The sequence below is a fragment of the Etheostoma cragini genome, chromosome 16 (genome assembly GCF_013103735.1).
Source record: "Etheostoma cragini isolate CJK2018 chromosome 16, CSU_Ecrag_1.0, whole genome shotgun sequence".
NCBI classification, from domain to species: domain Eukaryota; kingdom Metazoa; phylum Chordata; class Actinopteri; order Perciformes; family Percidae; genus Etheostoma; species Etheostoma cragini.
The window spans coordinates 22,312,769-22,329,012 of NC_048422.1; the positions used below are offsets into that span (position 1 = coordinate 22,312,769).

Consider the following 16,244-nt stretch of genomic DNA (forward strand, 5'->3'; position numbering starts at 1 on the left):
CCCCCCCCCCCCCTCCGTCTGTCCGTCACCGGGGGTAACACCCTCTGCGAGCGATGTGTCCAGCACTTTGGATTCATAAAACAAAAGAAGACTAACAATTAAATCAATAATTATTATTATAATAAAAATAACATCTGCAACGAATAATCTTCCATGTTCCACTTCACAGAAGTGAAATTTAAAAACAAAGTTTGTGTCAGCGTCATGGGCTGAGCCGTGGTCTGGACTCCACCGCGGTGGAGGGCCAGAGGACCAGGTGTGATGAACAGGGACATCCTTACTTCTCTCCGTCTCTTTCTCCAGCGCTGATCTCTCTCCGTCTGTCTTCCTCTGGGCCGGAGGTTTGACGGTTTTTTTCAGTCGGCCCTGTTTTCTTTGTCTATCCCTGTCAGCGGCGTATCAGCCTCCCTCCATCCGTCTTGCCTTTTTCTCTCGCTACGTCTCGCTTTCATGCTCCAAGGGTCAGTGCCCCTGGCAGGTCTTGCAGCACATCTGTCTGAAGTACGCACGGCTGCAGAACTTGAACTTCAGCACCAGCGGGCAGTACGCCACTTTGTTTACATCTTTGCACTCTGCAGAGAGAAAGAAGAGGGCTGGGTTTAAGAGTGAAGAACTGTTACACATTTGAAATTAGCTTCCCGACTAACTTTTGTAATGTTTTATGTTTTTTTTCCCCATTTGTTTCCATTAAATTCAACTCGCAGCAACCTTTTTTTCTTGCAATTTTTGAAAAGCCCAGAATGTCATTTAACAACACTTAGCCCAGTGTTGTACTGAAAGTATTTTAAGACCCCTCAAACACATCTGGATGAAAACAAATATTTTGTCTGTTGTAAGAATAAAATAAAATAATTTAAATTGAACTGTTTTTCCTAATTCAAATTGACATGTGTGTTTTCCATGTGAATATGAATGTACAACTTCATTATCAGTTATATAAGTCACGTGTTTTTGCAGGCTCACCAAGTTAAATCCAAGACTTTTTAGTATCTTTTTAACACCACACAGAATGCAATTCAGAATGAAATGCAGGTCGGTCAAACCCGCGGCCACTGTGTCGAGGAGTAAGGGCTACATAAGGGCTCGCGCTCTACCAGGTAAGCTACCCAGACGCCCTTCTAAGGCCCTTTTTGAGGAAACTGAATGCTTTTAGATCCAATGCTTTACAATACCTGCAGGTTTCGTTCCAATTATTCATTTTAAATGCAAAAATGTCTAAATATTTTGCTTGTGTTTACATTATGAACACATCCATTCCGCTAACTTGATTAGGAAATGTGTTTTTTTGCCACAAATCACCCAGATGGTTAGTCTTTATGATACCTTGCAGTGGTAAGTGCTTTTAAAAAAAACCTTCTGTGGTTTTTCTTCAGAGAATCAGATGATTAGCGCTGTGACTCACAGAATCCATGAGGGGCACAAACTGGGGCTAACCTGCTATACGAGGGCTGGTGCCATCTCCCTCAGGCCTCAACAGAATTAAACTATACTTGGACGCAGAGGCTGAGACAGATCCTGGCCCCGTTCACTAACTGGGCTTCTTGCCATCCCTAAAATGCACACACACACACACACACACACACACACACACAAACTACTTGCTGGATGTCGGAGAGGCAGTGCTCTAAATGCCTTATCACGATCAGAGTGTCTTCCCTTATTAGGCTTTGGCCCCTGCCTCTGCAGAGCCAAATGAAACGAGACATTGCCTCACTGCTGTCCGTAAAGGAACAATTAGCCTACAGCTAATCCCATTAGCCAGCCTGTAAACGCTGCTCACGTTTTCCATTCAGGCTAATCGAAAGGCCCTTCTCCATGCATCTGAATAACCATCCATCAAGTGTAAGTGTATATGGAGGGGTTGAGCTGTTTCGCTTTGACCATGATCCAACCTCACTGGAAAGATTAATGTAGCTGGCAAAGTGTAGAGGAGTGTGTCATCCAAGTGTGTTTAGGTCATAGTAGAACAGTGAAGATGAAGATAGAGACAGTTTATAACCTTTTCAATTGGGGCTTTGTGTGAAAGCAATGCACGTGCAGCTCAATAGGTATTCACATAAACCATCTGCCTTTGCATTTAAAGGAGCTGCAATTTTGAATAGAAACCGTCCGTCTTTTTCTCGCCGAGCCGGCACTATTAGAATGTGATGGCAGAGTCAGATGTGTGTCTTACGTTTTGTCATCTTACCGTCGCCATTGGAGATGGGGGTGGCGTCACACTTGCTCTCACACTGCTGCATGGTGGTGGGTCGGAGGGAGTCTGCACACTCATTAGACAGCTGCCCGGTGTAAGACAGACACTGCACAGTCCTCATCTGCTGCCCCAGGCCGCAATGCGCCGAACACTGCAACAGAAACGTCGGCCAATGAAGACTGAGATTCAACAAAGCAAATGAGGACCATCTTTCCTCTGTGACCCTGAGTGCTGTAGGTCTTTGCTACCTCATGCACGCAGACACACGCTAAGCCATTCTGAGTAATCCCTGCACGCACACGCCGCACGACTTTATCCAATTAACCAATCATCAGGGCACGCAGGCAGCAAGCGCACACAGCCGGCCAGAGTCACCTTCCTTATTGTCTCATTCAACCGGCTGCTTGTCAGTGGCTGTGTTTCCTAACTCAGAGTAACCAGGCCAACTGTTGCTTGTGAGGTTTATTCCCCCCGTTTTGTGTAAGGAGCGACAGAAAAACAGACACCCAGTGAATTCCTTTTCGTTTCTCCTGAGGAATATCACTTTTATTCTTTACAGACAAAGAGCTGAGCTACAAACTGTTCTCGGCTCAAGGAGACAAGGGTGAATCTTTTCAGATTGAATTATAAGGCCACATCTATTAAGTGCTGCTGGCAGAAATGCAATAACTAGAATCAAAAACCTGAAATACCTTTATTTTACAAAATCATCAGTCGAGTTTGTGTGCACCTGATGAATGTAAGTCCAGTATTTGCTCTCTTTTAGATCTGTTTTTGGTCTCTACCCACTTCTGATTGAATAGTGGAGCTGCTAAATTTGTCAGTTTGACAATGTCAAGTTATATATTTCCGTTCCATAAACAAAAGAATAAGTATGAAAGTCTACAATCTTCGGGTTCATTCCCAGTACTGCAATCTTATTTAGGATTTTACAAGGATTTGTCCTTTGTTGATGGATCTTAATGAAAGCAACCTAAAAGATGCTTCTTATAACATGAATTGTCTTGTTTTTCTTTTTTTCCTGTTGTCTTGTTGATTTTCTTTTTTTTATATCCTATGTCTTTTGTGTAAACTCCAACCTGCCTATTGGACTGCAGATGGAAATTAGCCCTTGGGCTACAATCTGGCACATTTACATGTACGGTTGTGCATGTTAATCAATGTGCATTGTCCTGAATGAATGAATAAATAAATAAATAAATAAAATAAAAATTTGCTCATACTTGCTTCATTTTGTAACACAAAAGCCGAAAATGTTTAATGAAAAATAACTGTTTGATGGACTTGTCTTGGCCCCAGAACTATGGGAGAAAGTGTTTGTTGACACATGAACAACGGTTCTTGTACTGAACCCAAATTGTGCACCTGACTTCTATAAAAGTGCTAGTTGTAATAAAAAAACTGAGATTGGTTCTATGTGTGGCCATTAAACTCCTTTTTGGAATTAAAAAAAAAGAAATACAAAAACAATTGCACTAGATGCCAACACACACCTTTGGCAAAACAAGAGCCTCGAATGAATCTTCATAATTACTCTACTTTGAGAGAGAAACAACACACCTGTCAGCTGTCACTATGCGTGTGTATGAGTGTGTGATATGAACTCAGCCGTCAATAAATGACCGCTTCTTCGGCTGACAAGAGAACTACCAGGCTTTCCGTCACCTTCAATGATCCTCTCTGGCTGCCTCAGATCAGTGAGCCCGCATGTCATCCCTTCCCAATTAGAGAGTCTTTATTAGGACCCGCTGCCGGCCATGACAGATGGCGTACGTCAATGGTGCGACTTAAGTGGGATTTGAACCGATGACCTTATGGCCTGGGAGACCAGAAGCTCAGTGGCTGGCAACAGTCTCCCCTTTCTGACGCTTTGAGGGACCAGAGCAGCGAGGCTTTGTAATTAGAGCCAAAAAACAAAGAAAGGAGGTGGAGGCTGAGGGAGAGAGGGTTCTACACTAGGGCTGGGTACCCAATTTGATACCTTTTAGGCACCGAGCAAATTGCCTCCATAGTATCGAGTATCAAAAATGCCTAGTCATTCAATACAAAATTTCAATACCTAAATGCGTAAATCTCATCAGTGTCAGTAAGCAAATAGGCATGCAGCATCCTTCTACCAAGATCTAATAATGCTCTCGATTGGCTGTCTAACGTTACACGCCGTAGAGACAATGCAGGAAAAACTTGTGAGGCGGGGCCCATGTAGTAGGAGCTGAAAAGTTAATAAAGAGATATTTGCCCAAATGTGTTATGTTGTAATGTCTTTTTGTGAAAATGGATTGTATAAAATTGGTATCGAAAAAAGTATTGTTTAGGAACTGTTATATAAGTCACTGTATTGGTATCGGTATCAACATTTTTTAAATGACCTCAGGCTCTTTTGCGCACACACACACAAACACACACACACAACCACACACACACGCACACACACACACACAGACACATCTGCAGTGCATGAGCAAATGCTGTATAAGAGCTGACTCCAGCTGTTGCTCCAAAGAGTATTAAACCTTGGCTCGGCTCTTTGATGGACCACGCTGAGGTTATCAGTCAGGTCTGCTTTGTTTACGGCACTGATCTAATTGTAAAGGTGTGTTATGGATGTCTGTGAACGCACATGTGGCTGCTATGAGAGGAGAAGCCAGGGGGATGTGACCCAGACAGCCTGACTCTTAAACTTTGACCTCTGACCTGAACAACACAGGGCTCAAACCATAGTGACCGTCTTCTAAACATTGGCACAAACTGTTTAAAATTCCACTTTTACACTATTTTATTAACAAGTCCCACAAAAATAACAAGCCATACTTTTTGTGCGTACAACTCGCTCTGACGCATGTTTCTTTGGCGTCCCCTCATCAACATGAGTCAGCTGCGTTGTAAAGTGTTCAACAGCTTTGCTGAGCGCACTAAGTCATGTCAGAGTGAGCCCAAGAATGCTCCTCCTCGGCCTTCCTCTAATCGTGTTCCTGGAAGAGATAGAGAGGCCTGGTCTGAGGCAGAGATAAACTTCAAACAGCCTGGAGGATATTACTGCCACTGATCACACACTCCCGGCCGGCTGGAGCACACACAAACACATCTACGCAGACACACACACGTCACAGGCCTTCTTAGTATGTCATCCAGGTGTAAACTATATTAACCATTCACCAACACATGGAATCCATCTGTGCAACTTTTGTCATTTAAACATCCAAGCTATCCTTTTAAAGGATTAACCAGCATACTGCTGTTAAGGGAAATCATCTCAAGTTTAAAGAAGTGCAGAGGGAGGTGGCGTCCTACCTGTCCCCATTCACCAGGGATCCAGCGAGGTGGAGGACAGCGTCCTAAACTGCAGCGGATCCGGACCGGCGGTTTGTTGTGGCTCGGGCAGTGGGCGGGCGGGAAGGTTTTTGTCAGGTCGCTGCTCTTACACAAGGCGATGCGGTGCTTGAAGCCGGGGCCACATTTAGGCGTGCACTGCAGAGGGAGGGGAATGTCTGAGAAGAAAAAGCCTCGACGATGATGGGCTAAAGTTAGTTTCAGAATGTTATCTTACCTCGGACCAATCCAGAGTGACCCACTTTGGCGGGCAGGACTGGTTGTTGCAAGACTCTCGCTCGATGGGTCGGTGCGTCAGACAGTGGGTGTCCTCCAGTGTCTCCTCCTCAGCAGGACCGATCTTCCTGATACACAGGACAGTCCTCGTCCTCATCCCGCCTTCACATGTCTTCCCACACTCGGACCAGTCGCCAATAAACCACCTGATGGAGAGAGACGTGCAGAAGAACCAAAGCTAACAGTGAGCTTAGTGTTGTTACTCTGCGTCCCAGTGTGTTACACTCCCTGTGGTTACTTCATTACAAACAGGCTTTTTGAGAATGTCAGAGAGTAAAATCCCATTGTGGTTCGGTACATTTGGGAGACTTCATCAAGGCTGGATTACAAAAAGGGAAAAGCGGGGAAAGGACACAGGGCATAGAACCTCCGAACCTTCTTGGTACCGGCTGAAGTATTTAAAGTGTCAAACGTTGGCATTAAATGTGTGATCAAATGAATAATCCTGTTACTGATTTATATCAACTTTTTTGACAATTTAAGACTAATTTATTTGGGCAAAGTTCTTGTAGAGCTACTTGTGTTTAAATAATATTTCAAGAACTTCACGCTCTACCCAGCCCTACTAGGGCTTTGATTCTCCGCTCAATCCTGAATGGACCCATCCGGCTGTAATTTCTTAGAATTCACCTACGCTTGAATTAAGTCAGGTTGGCACATGTTTCGACTCTTGCGTCTCAATAATGAGGACAAATGTTGTACAATCTCTATTTTATATGGCATCCTCGTTTTGGTGTTGCTTGAAAAAGAAAGAAACTTCATCCCTATTCATCTCTCCAAATGAAGACTTCAGAATTGATATCATAAAAACTGCCCAGACAAATGCCCTTCAAACACATCCAGCCTGTGAGATATTACATCATCTGGAGGAATGTATGCAGAATTAACGATGTGTTCAAACGTGTGTTAGCTTTCATTACTCGAGCCCATAAAACCCCGGCTATTCGAAAACAATCGTGTTTACATGGTCTCCTTTAGTTGGCCTTTCCTGAGGCTGACGGGGGTGGTGTTTGCCTCCCTAACAGACAGGCAGACAGCACTGTAACTCAATACACACACATGCACTGCAATAGCTATCAAGTACTAATCAATATAAATAAGATAGCACCAGTCTGTGTGCAATGAATACAAATGTGATCATAAATAACCCACGACTGTACAGTCTAAATGTATGAAAACAAATGAGCACTTGTACACTAGATTTATGATACTGATGAGTTTTTCTGGCTGAAAGACACTGACACTCACTCTCATACACAAGTAATTTTTCGATATTATGAAACTAATCAACCTGATGCATTTAATCCTTCTTTTTCCAGACATGATTGAAGTGATTCTGGCTTCATGCTTCCAGCTAGAGTGTGAGGTTTACAGACATTTGGCCACCAAACACAAGTTCATATTCCACCTGTATATGTGTATGTTACCCCTCGAGGGTCGGTAAAGAAGCCAAAACTATCAAACACAGGTGGTCATTTTCAAGGCTCTAATTTTTGGCACAATGCGAACACTGAAAATAGTTAACATGTGAAGTTATAAATCACGGCCATTTTACTTTATTATTTTGTTCCAAACACTTCAGAAAGTAGGGCTCATTAAAGGCAAATTAAAATCGCGAGTCAGTCTCATTTTTATGGAGGCGTTTTCCTTTTGAAAGCATTAACTTAAAGCTGCTATCCTCAATATCTTTATATTAAGAATGGCTCAAATGTCTATGTGCGATGTTAAAGGTTCAGCTTGTAAAGAGAAACCTAAAGAGAATTATCACCTCCTCACCTCTACGGGGCATTTTAACATCTTTAAGCTAATTATTTTTGGTTTTACAGCTCACAACTTTACTGATGTGGTGCAGTCTCACTGCTGTCATCAGCGTGGTTTCCAGATGCAGTAGGCAGCTGTTCTTAGCTCAACGTCCGCTACTAACCAAGTACCAAACTGGAGATGAAGTTAGCGGCTAGCTGGTGAACATAGTAAAGCATTTAGCAAATAAACAGCAAAATATTTTCTCTCAGAAGTTGGTAGAGACCAAAAACAGAGCCAAAAGAAGAGTAAATATTTGTCTTAGATTCATCAGGTGAACACAAACACGACTCCAAATGGATGATAAGGTTCTGTAACTGCTGAATGTGTAAATAGGCAAGTGTTTGCTAATTACCTTTAAAGGCTAAAATATGTCAGTGTGCCGAGACTCAGATTGGTTTATTGTATGTTACCCCCAAAACACACCTATGAATAAATGAAGGAAACGGCCTAATCCCAAAGTCCAGACTCACAGACTCTCGGACTTGGGAACTTTGTCCAGCTTGTAAAACAAGAATTAGAAAAAAATTTGAAATCAGCCAGCCGTTCCTGTGCCTTGGCTGTGTGGCAGCAAAGCAGCAAACTTAAAATGAAAATTCCCAAACCAGCAATTGTCAGCAACATATGTGTTATTAAACGTCACCAAGGTAACGTGATCTCGTGAGGTGCTGTCCCAATCCCAATTATCTATCTGAGTCCATGTGGCCTCACACACTCACTCACTTAGCACCTGGGATCAATTAAGTCAGTGAGTCCTTAGTCTTTAGTCCTCAGGGCTCACTTTGGGATTGGGCCGACAAGAACAACGCTTTTGAACGATGCGCCCAGCGCACGGACCCTTTTTTCTGCAATCAAACTAGCAAAAGTGGATTTGGACACGCCCTAAACGTACCTGCGGCATGCGCTTCATGCCGTGTGCTTAGATCGTTAAAATAGCGTCCATCATGTTTGTCAATTATCAAGAAAAGATTCTCCGCTTCCAGCTTCTCAAATGGGAGGATTTGCTGGTTTTCTGTGTTTCATATCGTTGTAAATTACAAATTTTCGGGTTTTGAAATGTTGGTCGGACAATTCAATTGATAGTGAAAAATAATCTAGGCTCCGTGTTACGCACTCTGGAGGACAGGGCTCAGTGTTGCAGTCTCTCTGGTTCTCTGGAGGTTTGCCGTCTGTGTCACAGTAGTTGTTCTGGACCACCGAGTTGTCATCCAGCCTTTTACACACCACCTCCTGCTTCTGGGTACCTGGAAGGGGAGAAAAAAAGACTGATCAATGAGGCAGCATCAAGCTCAGCTGATTTCACACGTTTAAAGCCCTTCAGAAACATGGAGGCTGGCCGTTGTGTCGAGCGGAGATGGTATCGCTTTCAGTCTGTAGTAAATCCAGACATGTAAATTCCTGATTCTTTGCAGGATATCTTGGCAAATCACTTTTACAGAGCAGAAAGCTCTTTACTTTGGCTTCTAATGGACAGAGTGAGGGCTACCGTATCGGTGTCACACCTCCCACTGTGTATGTGTGTCTGTGTGTGTGTGTGTGCCATACCAACTCAGAAAGGGTCTGTTTGAGCCCTCTTGGGACATTTCCCACTGCAGACTTGTCTGGCAGATGTAATGAGATATGGTGTGTTTGTGTGTGTGTGTGTGTGTGTGTGTGTGTGTGTGTGTGTGTGTGTGTGTGTGTGTGTGTGTGTGTGTGTGTGTGTGTGTGCGTGTGCGTGTGCATGTGTGTAAAGTATAGAAAATCTACCCATCTGTGCAACAACACAGAAGTGAAATACAGTTTGGAGAAACAGTGCAAAGCATGGGGTAAGAGAGTTTTGGTTGTAAGGCTGTCAGAAGGTGATTTTCATAGATTTTATTACTGTGGCGATATATTAAACAACGCTTCATGATTAGCCGAGCTAGCTGTATCGAATGGGTGTGTGATTAAATAACATTTTACTGATTCAAAGCCCAGCGCGGTCAGAGACTCAAATTAGATCATTTGAATCAACAATGCAAAGGCATGTTTACAACACTGGAAGGAGCGTGTGTGTTCTTGAGGAACAGCTTCAAACTCCTGCTCCGGACTTGGAAATCCTTCCTCAGAAAAACCCACATGCTTATTCAGTCATGCTTTTACAAAATATTACAAACCCGTCCAGGCCACACTTGACAACTGGGAAGAAACACTATTTATTGTTACATGAAACCCATTGCTTATGGGCTAAAAAGTTTGGTTTAGTCATTCTTGAGGCCATGGTCAACATTTCACTGTGGTTTCAGATTTTGAATGTTTGACTGTGTAGGACAAACGCTCTGGAAGAGTGGCCGTATCTGTGTGCAGCGCTGGTAAACCAGGAGCTATGCAGAGCAGCTCATTCACAGAAATTACACCATATTCATTACTCTGGCTCAAATATGGAAAATAAACATATTGAATTTATTAGAGGGCTGAATCTCCAGCTATAAAGTAATGATTTTGGAAAGCCATCGCAAATTATGATACTGGTTTTCCACACACTGCTCTTCAGCATTTGTGTAATTATTGGTTGGGGAAGATTTACAGAGTGACACACACACACACACACACACACACACATCTTAAATATTTGAGAAGGTTAGAAATATTCACGAAGAATTTAAACACCCACAGCGTGCTATGCTATTCAACACCAAAATGCTTGGAGTGCTCTTTTGCAAAACGCAACTGGCCACTGGAGCTCAGCAGACGGTCGCCACACACAAGACGCCATTCTTCTCTCACAGAAAAATAAACTTGTACAGCAGTTTTATGAAAGAAATAGTGTTTATGAAGCGATTTACACACAATTAAAGACATTCCGAATGTTTTGTGACGTTAAAGCCATAATCCGTAGTTTCTATCTTCCCCATGAGGAATTCTAAGTGACAGCGAAACTTTCGTTGCATCCAAATGACGCAAGCCTTTGGTGATCGTGCACCACCCACACCCCTCCTCCACACAGACTATTTGCTAAGCATGACATGGAGGATTGACAAACATGACAGACTCTTCTTCAGTGGAGTTTCTGCACGTGAAAGTTGCCGGACAACACCAATTTCTAAACATAGCAATACTGAGAAATACAGAGAGAGTTGCCCGGAGCTGATAGTCTTAATTAGCTTTGTAGCAACTCATTTGGCAACGGCTTGAATGTAACGGATGTCCGTTTTAATCAAAAGAGCTAAGCTTTAAAAGCTAAAACGTTAGAACTGATTAAATAGTCATTTTAAAAGCTTGTAACAATGTTAACATTTGAGAGTTTCTGTATTTGACACATGACAAAACACCAGATCTGTAAGGAGCAATGAGGACATCGGAACGTTCTTGAAATGAATACATCAATACATATTACATTGGGACTTTGACTGCCGCACTTTCATTTACATCATCCCGTTGCACCCTCATCTTCTGCAGTGGTTGAATGCCAAATTTGACTTGGCACCACAAACTCCTAATATTTACTTCGGATGGAAATGCATATTAATCTGCACTTTTTATTGCTGATTTTCTGGAAATTATGTGAAGATTTTTGCCTAATTTGGATGCAAACTTAACTTTAGTTCCCAGACGAAGAAAACATGACTGTATAAACATTTTAACCTTGACAACATGAGGTTCTGTTACTGCATTTAAGGCTTTCAGTGCTGACTTACCTCCAGCGCAGGTAGCCGAGCATTCAGACCAGGGCAGGTGGTGCCAGGAGAAGCCCACCTCGTTGTCACCACTTCCTGTGCGCTGGATGGGCACGTTGAACTTGTAGCGTATTCCCAAGTTCTGCTCCTGAAGAAGGACCTGCAGAGGACGCAGCAAACAGAAGGTGAGGACAGAAAGCGAGACATTCAGTCAAATTTTTGTATTTAAAACTAACTATAAACCATCAGGTGTGTGGGTTTGTGACTGCGAGCCACCCCTCTCACATCACACATAGTCATTTCAACCATTATGAAAATATTGATAAACAGCTTTAAATTAAGTTTGAATATTCCAGATCAGCAAGGCTCTGGTGGGTTTATGTTGGTCTGGTGGATGCAGAGGGAGCCTGAGGGAGTCAGGCTTTGCAAGCCGCAAAGAAATGGCTAGTGGTCGAGTGGCCGGTTGCTCGTCTATTCCAGGGGTGCAGTGTGGTCTGGTATTTTCAGCATTCATGTCAAGGCAGAAACCACTGAGTATTACGACAAGAAAATGCTCAATTGCCTCTCATTAACACACAAACATGCAGTGAGACTAAAACTACTTAACATGAACAAGCATCTCAGCAACACAGATGCTCTCCAAATCAAGTAACAGTTTTTTTTTCTATATCCACATAAAAAAATGCTTTTAACCTCAAAACCCCTGGCTGACAGTCAGCTAAGGTTAGCAACCAGATGTTGAGTTTAAGTGGACCAACAGCGTACGTACATACAGCATGAAATGCACAGGACTTACTATGGAGTTGCTAAGTGAGAGAAATTATTTTGGGTTTGACAAGTTTTCGATAAGTTAAGGTCTGATTAATTTTCTGGATGCCATGACAAACTGATGAAAGTTGAAATAGTTAGACCTAAGTATATAATCTGGAAAGTGGCTATAATCAATATTTTGTTTAATAAAAATGTAAAGAATGACAATGTGAAAACAATGCCAAAGGTGTCTGTTGTACCGACAGAGAATTATCCCTTGGCTTTACAAAGCTTTTCCCTCATGGTAGAGACCAAAAACAGAGCTAAAAATGATAGAGAAAATTGGACTTACATTCACAAATACGGACACAGAATATGACTCCAAATGAACCATCATGTTGCTCTGTGACTGCTGGATGCATGAACCAGCAACTGTTTGCTACTGTTTGTTATTTCAACATAAAAGGTGATAATATGTCAATGTTGGCCCAAAAGTAAAGGGTTACTGCAGGCTGAAACTGTCCAGGAGACTCCTGTGTTTTTAAGTTGAGGATTTTGTTGAAAAAAAACTTTCAAATAGGAATACTTCAAAGACTACCTGGTTCTTCCACTGTGCAACTAAATGGCAATTTCAAAAAATAAACTGTGTGATTTTGGGCGATAAAATATTACCATGACAATCAGGTTTTCAGTGGTAGCACCCAGCGCCTCTAAAGACTCGGGTTCATCAGTGGGTCTCTTGTAGTGGAAGGCCGTCCCTGCGATGTCAAACTTCCTGGGCCAGTCGATGGTCCACGCTCCGTTGATGTAATAATCATCCCCTTCAGATTTAAGAGCTAGATAATCATACAAAGAAAGAAACACTTTCAGAAAGATGAAACCTAAAGCACAGAGGAACACTAGCCGAGACAACAGGTGGAGGCAATCATATGGACTGATGTCATTGCTGTTGTTCATCTACATCAACATCATCCCTTTCTGCTTCCTTGATGTCAACTTTCTGAGTAGAAACACACACACACACACACACACACACACATGCCCGCACACACACTGTAAAAGGTAGACTTTCACATGCACTGACATGTACATACGTCTAATTTAGGAAGAGAAAGAAAACACACTTCAGGTGAAAGCCTGGACGAATCTCATGAATACCAGTCTGTCTGGTAGTCAAAACAAAAGTTGGTCTCCAAGCACAACAGATCTGAAAATATCCACTTTCTCTGCGTGGAAATGGGGCCAAATTCAGGAGAAACAATCTAACCACTTGCTATTCTGTCTCTCTGGCTCGTGCTCTGCAGTTTCCCCTCTCTTCATTCCCTCAAACAATAGTTTTCTCCTCTTTAAAATACCAAAATCCTCTCCTCAATAAATTCATTTTCTGGCACTAAATGCGAGCATTGTGACTTTGAACAGTTAAGTTTACACAAGTCACCACAGGCATCTGACTCTCGATTTTTGAATTGTGTCACTTAGGTTTTGCTTAAAAACAGTTGAAAGTTGCAAACTTTGCTGACCCAGATCTCCAGGACTCAGACAATGCTGCAAAAGAAAAATATTATCTTTGTCATGGGGGGGTCACAGATGAAATTCATAACAAAGTTACAGATTGCTTGGAAGGGTAAGAGTAGTCCAAACCAATAGCCACAATTACAGTCTTTAAACGTTGATATATAGACATCATATCCGCTATAATCCTGGTGGACCAGGCAGCTGTCACCACGGCCCTATAAATCTGATGCAGCTCTCCGGTTCAAAGTGCAACTTAAGCCCTCCATCAACACCATCCGATATAAATTCAACACGCTGTCACATATCTTTCTCTTGTTAATGAAAAGGCACAGAACGGGCTTAATTGGATCCGGGTTGTGTGATTGTTTTTTGCGTCCAAAGCTGCCAGGGTCGCAAATGGTTTTTGTTTAGTCTGGAACAGAGCGGATGAGTCTGGTGACAAGAGAGCCATCACGCATGTTAGGATTCAGCGAGCTTTTACAGACTCTGTTTTACGGCTTGACATTAGGAGATTTAACGATGGCATATTCTAATTTGCTTTGACGAAGACGCAAGGAAATCCCTGGAAATGTGGTTGACACGGAACTGAACAGATAATATGAAACAGCTTGATGTTGCAAATTGCTAATTCACCCCATTGTAGTGAACTGCAGGGTCGACTGAGATGGATTGATGGTGAAACAAGACTAGAGTCCACCGCAAACACTCTCTCTATGAGGCTGTAGTTAGACACAGTGTTGCTTTAAGCTGAATGCATGTAATAGTTACCATGTTCACCACCAGTCTAGAGTACAGCTGTTGTACGTTTTGCAGGTATTTGGCAATCCATCTGATAGTTGTTGAGATATTTAACTAAAACAAACATGCATGTCTACCCCATGGTGGCGCTAAAGGGAAAAGTCAAAGGAATAAAAAAGTCAGTGTGCTTCATCCTCTCGGGAACATCTATGTCTTTCTCAAAATGTTCTGGCAATCTATCAAGTAGATGTTGAGATATTTCACTGGATAATTAATATTTCTGCCCTGCTGATGGTGCTTGAGGAAATATCAGGGGATCGTCATCATTAGTGTTCATCCTCTGGGGAACTTGAATGTTTTTACCACATTTAATGGCCATCCATGTAGTTGTTGTGATATTAAACTAAAAAAACTAATATTTCAACCTCATGGTGGCGCTAGAGGAAAAGTCAAGGGATCACCAAAGTCAGTGAGCTTCATCTACTGGGGAACATGAATGTCATGGCAATTCATAATAGTATTCATGTAGCTGTAGAGTTTTTTCAGTCTGGATCAAAGAGGTGTGTAGAGCCATGCTGCTAGTCATGGCTAAGCAACAATAACGCTCAAAAAAGTGCTAATTAGTCTAATTCTAAATGTGACGCAACTTACCAATGTAATTCTTCGACATGGCAACTTCTTTGATCTCGACGTGAACGGATCCTTTCGGGATCTGAACCACCTCCATGTAACCTGGAGGAGAAGGACAGAGATCGTAAGGGTGGTATTTCTCCCATTCAAACTCAAAGGGAGTACATATAGAATAATTCCAAATCACCCAAAAAGGACAAAGCAGGAGGACAAAACAATCCCCTACTTTATTATTTTTTTTACAGTCACACACACGTGGACACAAAGTATTTTTAGAGGGTTTACAAGCCATACCATAGAAGGAGAAATATGTTTTCTCTCTCTCCTGCTCTCTATAGACAACCTCAGGCTGAAGCCAACACCAAGTCCCCATCGCTACTCCTTATTTTTTCACTCCATGATGTAATTAATGAGGAAAATATCATGTTTTGTTGTTCTACATTTTAAAAAACAACAACATGTACTCCGTTTGGCTGGTGACAAAGACGAATAAAGGCACATTTCCATGAAAGACTATCTTCCTGGCTTTGGGGATGTTTTGGACAAAAGCTGCTTTGCCAAAAGGGCGGTGAGTTACTTTGCTTTCCTCACTATCATCTCTAGTGACTTTAAAGGGATAGTTTGGATCTTTTTCAAGTGTGGTTGTATGAGCTACTTCTCCATAGTCGGTGTATTAGCTACAGTAGATGGCGGTCTGCATGCACCCAGTTTGAAGAATCAGGCAGGCGTACTGACACGGAAGATAAGCAATGTCCTGCTGTGGACGGAGGCAGCAGCTGAACGCTTTTAACGTCTAAAAATATCTATATCAGTTTAAGTGTATGCTATATTTAGTATATTTTCACCGCTTTACCTTGCTGTCGGGAAGCCCTTTCCAACATGGGAACTGAGGCCGTTATCTATGCTCTCTTCAAAGCCTCCAGACTCCTTTAACAAAAACAGCAACTTTACCTCCCAGAACATGGGAGTTGCTGCTCTACCGCTGCTTCGATCGGATCCTTCTTGTCACAGGGTGACTTTTGTAAATACTTACTCTTTACGAAACACGAGGGGACAGACTATCTCAGTCTCTCATCCTAAAAACAACATGCCTGAAGTGGGATATGTTTTACCTCCTCTGGGTAGAGACTCGTTGAAGAGTCCCTCAGTTGCCTCGCAGGTGCTGCCATCCCCTCCACACACGCGGCATCGATCTTCTTTAGCGTCAGAGCTCAGGATGTTGTCACAGCCCACATGCTTTGAAGTCAGAGAAAGAGAGTAGCATTGTTTTAGTCAGAGACTGGAAAATGACATTCATTACAAATTTCCTAAAGTCAGATTTCAGGTCTTCCAAATTTGGGGAAAAAGCATTTCCTGCTGAGAGTTACTTTAGA

The 16,244-nt window shown here is 42.5% G+C and overlaps 1 protein-coding gene across 3 annotated transcripts in view; it reads right to left on the reverse strand.

Moving 5' to 3' along the window:
- Nucleotides 1–350: 350 nt before the first annotated feature.
- adamts6 (ADAM metallopeptidase with thrombospondin type 1 motif, 6) overlaps nucleotides 351–16,244 on the reverse strand; it is a 61,261-nt gene continuing 45,367 nt past the window's right edge. For 2 of the 3 annotated variants that reach the window (XM_034896079.1, XM_034896077.1), the window contains exons 17-25: nucleotides 15,984–16,107; nucleotides 14,893–14,973; nucleotides 12,661–12,824; nucleotides 11,260–11,398; nucleotides 8,715–8,844; nucleotides 5,742–5,946; nucleotides 5,486–5,662; nucleotides 2,189–2,345; nucleotides 351–572 (exon numbers count right to left, since the gene is read on the reverse strand). In XM_034896079.1, coding sequence (XP_034751970.1) covers nucleotides 463–572; nucleotides 2,189–2,345; nucleotides 5,486–5,662; nucleotides 5,742–5,946; nucleotides 8,715–8,844; nucleotides 11,260–11,398; nucleotides 12,661–12,824; nucleotides 14,893–14,973; nucleotides 15,984–16,107 — 1,287 coding nt within the window. In that variant the 3' untranslated portion in view covers nucleotides 351–462. The remainder of the gene's footprint in view (nucleotides 573–2,188; nucleotides 2,346–5,485; nucleotides 5,663–5,741; nucleotides 5,947–8,714; nucleotides 8,845–11,259; nucleotides 11,399–12,660; nucleotides 12,825–14,892; nucleotides 14,974–15,983; nucleotides 16,108–16,244) is intronic. The other variant, XM_034896080.1, reaches the window with a different exon arrangement.